Source organism: Mastomys coucha, chromosome X (genome assembly GCF_008632895.1).
Source record: "Mastomys coucha isolate ucsf_1 chromosome X, UCSF_Mcou_1, whole genome shotgun sequence".
Classification (NCBI taxonomy): Eukaryota; Metazoa; Chordata; class Mammalia; order Rodentia; family Muridae; genus Mastomys; species Mastomys coucha.
In genome coordinates, this window is record NC_045030.1 from 16,967,008 (window position 1) to 16,975,751 (window position 8,744).

General features: G+C 36.0%; 1 protein-coding gene across 2 annotated transcripts in view; it reads left to right on the forward strand.

Moving 5' to 3' along the window:
* Wdr44 (WD repeat domain 44) overlaps window positions 1-8,744 on the forward strand; it is a 102,137-nt gene that overhangs the window by 35,876 nt on the left and 57,517 nt on the right. For both annotated transcript variants that reach the window (XM_031348900.1, XM_031348806.1), the window contains exon 2: window positions 1,794-1,827. In XM_031348900.1, the coding sequence (XP_031204760.1) occupies window positions 1,794-1,827 (34 nt within the window). The remainder of the gene's footprint in view (window positions 1-1,793; window positions 1,828-8,744) is intronic.

Here is an 8,744-nt window from a genome sequence, read left to right on the forward strand (position 1 = left end):
GAAGTTGCCTTTCAACACAAAGCTGGATCATCTGTGATCATTGCATTTTATTTTTCAAAATCCAGGAATGGCATATTTATCATTTACTGTAGCCATGTAGCCCTGAGGTAAAATAATTAGTGGCCATAAATATATTTGTTTGATTGTATAAGGAAGCAAATATTAAACTGTTCTTCCTTAGAGAAAATGGTGAGGATTGAGAAATTATTTTGAAATTACTGTATCTAAAGTAGTCTATGTTTAAGGTTAGAGTATTTGTCATTTTTTTTTATTTTTTTAATTGAAATAGACTCTTTTCTTATGTAATATATCCTGATTCTAGTTTCCCCTCCCTGCACTCCTCCCAGCTCCTCCCCACCTCCCCTCCCATTCAGATCCACTCCCTTTCTGTATCTCATTAGAAAAGAACTGGCTTCTAAGGGACAAAATGAAAATATAACAAAATAAAATAAAAAACAAAAACTATCACATCAAAATTGGAAAGGACAAGCCAATAGAAAGAAAAGAGCCCAAGAGAAGCAATAAGAATCAGATACTGACTCTTGCACACTCAGGAATTCTATAAAAAAACACATAAAAACAAAACTGGAAACCATAATCTAAGTGTAGAGGACCCGGTGCAGACCTGTGCAGGTAGGCCTTGTGCCTGCTGCTTTAGTCTCTATGAGTTCATATGAGCTTTGTTCATGTTGATTTACAAGATACTCTTTGCTTTCTCATTTCTGAGGTTCCCTAAAGCCTGAGGGGAGGAACTTGATAGAGACATCCTATTTAGGACTGAGTGTTCCAACTTCTCTTACTCTCTGTAAAATGTCTGACTGTGAGTCTCGATTCGTTCCTGTCAGGAAGATTATCTGATAATGGCTAAACAAGGCACCAATCTATGAGAATAGCAGAATGTCATTAAGAGTCAGACCCCCAACAACTAGAGCAGAGGCTCTCCGTAAAACTGTAGCCTGTCTGTGATATCTGTTCTCCAACAGGGCTGCCTGGTCTGGCCTCATTGGGAGAGGGTGAGCCTACTTTGGCAGAGACGTGATGTGCCAGGGTGGAGGGATACCTAAGAGGACTCTACCCTTCTCAGAGGAAAAATGGAGGGTCTCTGGGAGGGGTGAATTTGGGATGTAAATAAATAAATACATATGAATTTAAAAGAGTAGTTTTATCATTATATTTTTTTTTCTTTTTTTTTTTTTTAGACCAGTAGAATTTGATTTTACCCTAGGTAAGAGTAGAATTTTGCTTCAGTAGAAAAATTGAGGCCAAAACAAAAATGATTTTCTCTCCAAAATCAATTATGTCTAACGCATATGAAAATTTTGAACGATGTTAGAATCAAAGGACTGTAACGCAAGGCAAAAATAATATGTATATTTGCTAAAAGATGGTACTTATTTTTGACAAAGGTAAATGGCATTCTTAAATCAGTGAGAATATAAATTGGTGTAGTGTTCTGGATGGCAACCTGAGACTATCCCCAGAATTTGAAGGTTTAATAATTTTAACCCACAATTTTACATTTAGAAAAATCATTTTGAGAAAGTTTATCATGGAGTTGTCCAGTTTCTTATGGACAGAGCTCCTTATATTATATGAAGACAACTGGTAAGCTTATAATAATTGCTTTAGCCATGCTTCCTTGCTTTTTTCTGTTTTCCAGATTTTATTATACAAAAACAAGACTTTCCAGTGACAAAATATATTCCTAGTTTTAAAATGTGAGCTTGTCTTTATTAATATCTAGAAGTTTTTCTTATTTCTTCTATTTAATACCTTCTTTTGTTTTTGAACAGGTCTCCAGGAAAAGTTGGAATTTTATCATTCAAGGTGAGTTGTGTTTTCTCAACGATTTAGGTATTTGTCACCTTCTTGTTAGCTTTTTTTAAAACTTTTTCTTCAATATTGTGAGTATATTCTTCTGATTTACCAATTAATTAGATATCCCATAAATATCTAAGTGAATATTGTGCTTTAAGGAAGGGCATATACATAATTTTTATAATTTCATTAATTTTTATTTGATTTATAATCTTAAAAATAAAAGAACCCTATAAAGCTCTAAGTATATAACTTAATGATACAGTACTTATCTAGTATATACAAAGCCTTAGGTTCAGACTCTAGTGTTTTAAAAAAGAAAAAAAAAGTATAAAATAACCAAAGCACTCATATACTTCTTATGGGCACATGTTTTGGCACTATTAGTATACATAAAAATTAATCTTAGCTTTTTATCTAAGTGAAGATATTTTCTATTGTAACAGTATGTCATTAGAAGACGTTTTGGTTTGTTTTTTGTGATGCTGGGTATCAAAGCTGGAGCCTAGCACATGCTAGTTAACTAACTGCTCCATCACGGAGCTACATCCTGTTTCCTAAGAGTTACCTTTTTAAAGTACAAGAATATAATCAAGAAAATGTATTTATATATAAGTATTTATATATTTGTATTATATACTTTTGTATATATAATCTTGAATATGCTCTGTATTTTATATATGTGTATGTGTAGTATATTTATATATGACATTTTGAAGAAGTAAAAATTAATTAATTATACACAAAACCAAGTGAGTTTCAATCACCAGAGTGTTTATTAGAGTTACAAGGCACAGAAAAGTATATATACTGTAATTCCACTATGTTAAGTTCAAAAGCATACAATAAAGAATATATTATTTACAAATATAATCATGGGATTTGCCTGAGTCCCTTGGTTCAATTCCTTTAGTACCCTATAAAAAAATTGGGCATGGTGGTTCATGCCTCTAAGTACAGCACTAGAGATGTGAAGGCAGGAAAATCAAAAATTCAAACTCGTTTTTGATTTCATAAGTGAGTTTAAGGTCATCATGGTCTACATGAGACATCAAACAAATAAACAAACAAGAAGAATGAAAGGAAACAAATGGCAAACTGGAAAGAAAGTGAAGTAATGACAAACATAATTTAGGCTATCATTTCTGAGAATGAGAGATTATAAGGCAAAATAATAATGTATAAAAGACTTGAAAGCTCTTTTTCTTAAACTAAATGCTTAGAAAGGATCTATCATAATTGTATTATATAAAATATTTTGTATTTAATATTTTCATAAACATGTTTAAAAGTTATATATGTATATATATATATAAAGAGAGAGAGAGAAAGTTTGTTTGTTTGTTTCTTTAAATGTCCTCATGCAAAGTAGTATGAAGAGGTCCTGTGTATCCTTTACCCAGTTTCTCTAATGGTTATAACTTAATCATAGAACAGTATCAAAACCAGGAATTTGACATTGGTACAGTGAGTGTATAATCTTCTGTCGGTATTTTTTGTGTGTATGCCTGTGTAACCACCACAACCAAGATGCAGAACTCTGTCATCAACATCTGCCTTGTACTACCACTTTATATATTTAGCATGCTACCATCAACCCACATCATTTTCAAATTTGTTTTCCATCTCTATAATTTTGTCATTTTGAAGATAGTCTATAAATAAAATCATATAGTATATGCTCCTATAAATTAGCTGAAAGTATTGAGATGCATCAGACTTGTTGCATTTGTCAGCATTGTGTTCATTGTTTAGTAGTGCATGATGTCCATGTACTGAGGCCACTGAGCATGTTTTATGTATATGCAACATATCTAAAGGTATCTCTTTTAAAGATTTATTTTTATATGTCTATGTGTCTCTGTGTGTAGATACCACACAGAAGTTAGAAGAGAGCATTGGAGCCCATAAAGCTAGTATTACAGACAGCTGTGAGCCAGCCAAATGTAGGTGCAGATAACTGAACTCTGCTCCCGTGGGAAAGCACACAGTGCTTTCACTATTGACTTCTCTCCCTGCTCTCATCTTCAGTGATCTCAAATGGTCCGAATAAAGGTCCTGGTTTGTGCTAATTTTACAGTCTCACATTACAGATATCTATGGAAAGTGATAAACGGTCTTAGTTTTGGTAAATGCTGAGTATTGCAAGAAGGTTGGAGGAAGGAAAATAATAATATAGCAGCCGTGAGAGCAGTATTAACTTTGGAAATAGAAATCATTTTAAAAAGAAAATAGAAGTTGTGCTGAGGTTAGAAAATGGGGGCATTGCATGGGCAGGTAGAGAACCATTGGTAAGATACTGTGTTAGGTAACAACAGTGTGAACTAAAGGTAAGGCATTTTTGGAAGTGCTCAAAACTAGTGTGAGGTCTGTAAAGCTTCCATGGTAGAGTGCCAAAACATAGAGTAGGTTGTGATGAGTCTTAGATAGCAAGCTAAGAATTCTAGCCTTTAACATTTTTTACTAGATATTTTCTTTATTTACATTTCAAATATTATCCCCTTTCCTGGTTTCCCCTTTCCCGGAAACCCCCTATCCCATCCTCCCTCCCCCTGCTTCTATGAAGGTATTCCTCCACCCACCAACCCACTCCTGTTTCCCAGCCCTTGATTCCCCCACACTGGGGGCATCTATTGAGCTTCACAGGGTCAAGGGCCTCTCCTCCCATTGATGACTGGCTTGGCCATCCTCTGCTACATATGCAGCTGGAGCCATTAGTCCCACCATGTGTACTCTTTGGTTGGTGGTTTAGTCCCTAGGAACTCTGAGGGTGCTAGTTACTTCATATTGTTGTTCCTCCTAAGGGGCTGCAAACCCCTTAAGCTCCTTCAGTCCTTTCTCTAACTCCTCCATTGGGGACCCCGTGCTTACTCCAATGCTTGGCTGCAAGCATCTGCATCTGTATTTGTAAGGCTCTGGCAGAGCCTCTCAGGGGACAGCTATATCAGGCTCCTTTCTGCATGCATTTCTTCGCATCCACAATAGTGTTGGGTTTTGATGACTGTATATGGGATAGATCCCCAGGTGGGGCAGTCTCTGCATAGCCTTTCCTTTAGTCTCTGCTCTACACATTGTCTCCATATTTGCTCCCATGAGTATTTTGTTCCCCCTTATAAGAAGGACTAAAGCACTCACACTTTGGTCTTCCTTCTTCTTGAGCTTCATGTGGACTGTAAATTGTATCTTGGGTATTCTGAGCTTTTGGGCTAATATCCACTTATCAGAGAGTACATACCATGTGTATTCTTTTGTGGTTGGTTTACCTCACTCAGGATGATATTTTCTATTTCTATCCATTTCCCTAAGAATTTCATGAATTCATCATTTTTAATAGCTGAGTAGTACTCCATTGTGTAAATGTACCACACTTTGTATGTCACACTTGTTCTGGCCAGTGTTTCTGTTGGGTTTTGTGTGTGTGTGTTTGTTTTTTACAAGGTCTCACTGTGTAGCCCAAGGTAACTTTGAATTTGAGATAATTCTGCCTCTGACAAACAGACAATGGAAATAACATTGAAAGTAATGGATGGGTGGATATGATAGGCATTAAGAATTGTTTCTTCTTTATTTTCTCAGCAGAAAGTAAATGAAAGTTTTTATAACTTTAATCTCTGTTAAATATCCCCCTCTTCACTAATAAAAACTGGGAGTCGACAGAATTACCGAATTTATTTTTATCATGTTTTAATTTTGATATTATAGTTATAGTATTTCTCTCTTTCCTCTCAAAACCTCCCATGTACCCTTTCCTGCTCACCTTTGACTTTATAATGTCTTTTCTGAATTTGTTTTTATATATTTACTCTTTGTAGCTTAATGTTCTGTATCCATCCAAGAACTTAACTTTGTAGTCAGGCTGGGCTTGTACTGCCAACAAACCTCCTGCTTTGGCCTCTAAAATACTGAGGTGACAGGCGTGAGATAACATACCGGGCTCCTAGCTTAATGTTCTTTCATAGATAACAGAAATAAAAATATTTCTATGAGTATGAATCTGTCAGTTTTGTGCAATTAATTGTGAAAATGAGTTTTCACAAACTTTTTTTGCATTCTTTTATTGAACGTAAATTCTTTCACATACAATTTATTCTGATTGCAGTTTCCCCTCACTCTACTTCTTCCAGTTCCTTCCCACCTCCTTCTATCTGGATTCACTCCCTTTCTGTCTCTCATTAGAAAATATAGACTTCTATGGGATAACAACAAAACATAACACAATAAAATATAATAAGATAAAACTAAGACCATCACATAGAAGTTGACAAGGCAAACCAAAAGAAGGAAAAGAGCCCAAGAGAAGGCAAAAGAGTCAGAGACACAGTCATACACTCACTTAGGATTCCTATAAGAACACTAAGCTGAAAGCTATAATATATATACAAAGAATATGGTACCAACTCATGCATGCTCAGAGCTTGCTACTTTAGTCTCTCTGAGTTCATATGAGCTATGCACAGTTGATTTAAAGGGCCTTGTTCTCCTGGTGTTCTCCATCTCCTAGCTCTTACACTCTTTCTCCTTCCTCATTTATGGCATTTCCTGAGCCTTGAGTAGAGGGATTTGATGGAGACATCCCATTTAGAGATGTGGGTCATAAGACCTTTCTCTCCGCATAATATATGGCTGTGAATCTCTGAATTTGTTTCCATCTGCTGAAAGAGGAAGGGTCTTCTGATCATGTCTGAATAAGGCACTGATTTATGAGTATAGCAGAATATTATTAGGAGTCATTTTATCACTACTTTTTAAACCAGTATTATTTGGTTTTAACTTAGGCTTCTGCTTCTTGATCACTCAAGAAGTATTGAATATAGGCTTCATCTAATGGAGTGGGCCTTAACTCAAATGAAACATGGGTTGGTTATTCTCACAAGCTTTGTGCCATCATTTCCCCTAACATAATTTGTTAGAAGGGCAGCATTGTAGAACAAAGGTTTTGTGGCTGGGTTGTTTTGTTTGTTTGTTTGTTTTTGTTTTCTCTAGACAGGGTTTCTCTGTATAGCCCTGGCTGTCCTGGAACTCACTCTGTAGACCAGGCTGGTCTTGAACTCAGAAATTTGCCTCTGCCTCTCAAGTGCTGGGTTTAAAGGCATGTGCCATCATCACCAGGCTGCTGGGTTGGTTTTTATGTTCCACTTTTGGTAACCTGTAGAGTTTCTTCCTATACAAAGATACTAGAAGGTAGGGGTATAGGTTCTATGTAGGCACCAGATTGACCTCTCCATGTTCAGTGAGTTGTGTGGGTGTTGTCTTCAGCAATGAGGACTTGCTGTCAGTTTATGAAGAGTAACCTATTGTTATGGCAACAGCCTGGGTTGCTTGGGGATTTTGATGGTCAACAACTCAATCAGAGATAATCCAGGCCTGCTACTAGAAACATTGTTTACTGACAATAATGACTAGTTGGGACTCTGTCTCCCTCATTATTTGAAAATTTCATTAGGATTTCTTTCATATGTTTTTAGGAAGTCTCCACTACACTAGGTTTCCATAACCCCAAATGCACCTCAATTCTAGCTGTCTCTCCCTGCATTCACAACCACATCTCTTTTCCCCAATACCAACTGATCTTCCCATCACTGCCCAATCATGCTGAATGAGGTCACCCAGACGAGAAAGATAAATATGGTGTGTATCCACTTATATGTGGATATTAGCCATTATATAAATGATAACCAAGCTGCAATCTGTAGCCGTAGAAAGAGTAGGTATAGAGAAAGGGACTGGGTGGAGGACACATGGATATTCCTGGGAGGGAAATAGAACAGATTTTATGGATGAACTGGGAGTAGCACATTAAAAGTAAAATGCTCAATCATATAATTAAAGGCCATGGGGAAAGAATAAGCAACCCTATTAGCCAGCATAAGTGGAGCATAATATATGCATCAATGACTAATCATAAATCATGAATCGTGCCCTTTTATGAAAGCATGTTTCTGGTACTGTGATACATAGGGGTTAGAAGAATGACATGGTATTGGGAAAGCTGGTACTCAGTAAGTTTTATGTTTCAGTAATGAACACCCTCACCCCATAAAAGGAAGATACTGAAGATACTGTGTTTGTTATGTTACTTTACTTCCATTGTCTTATCCTCCCAGCCTGATATGTTATCAGAAGAATCTAAATCTATACATAGTTAACTACACTGATTTTCTCCCAGTAAAAAAAATATGATTGACTTATATATACTTAGGTCTTTTGGTTGGTACATATGAACCCTTTTAACTTTTGACATATCAACTTTCTACCTTTCAAGTTCAAAGTCCAAAAGAGTGTTGTTAAGCCATTTAAAATAGAAATCTAATTACTACATAGCAGTTTTTGTCAGTGTAAGGATATTAACCTAGGATCTTTCTAAATATTAATGAAAACAAATCAAATTGTGGCCTAGGAAGTTTTCATGTATATTTTTACTTGGTTAAATGAGAACATTTTCTATTAAATTATGTTGTAAAATACTTTTTATTTTAGATAAACCTTTGGAAGATAATTGAACTAAAATACTTAAAATTGATAGGATTGATAGTGATTTCTTATGTGGTAACTATTAAAGATGATCTTATAAATATTCTTCATCTTCGTTCAAGTTCTGTTTACTAAGTTTTGATTAGATCTTTTTTAAAATTTTATTTAATTGTTTTTTTTTACACTCCAGATTTTATCCCCTCCTGACCCACCCTCTGACTGTTCCACATCCCATACCTCCTTCATCCCACCTCTTTCCACAAGGATGTCCCCACCCTCCACCCCCACCTCACCAGACCTTCTTACACCCTGGGACCTCCAGTCTCTTAAGGGTTAGGTGCATCTTCTCTGACTGAATTCAGACCTGGCAGTCCTCTGCTGAATGTGTGTTGGGGGCCTCATATCAGCTGGTGTATGCTGTCTGGTTGGTGGCTCATTGTCTGAGAAATCTTCCG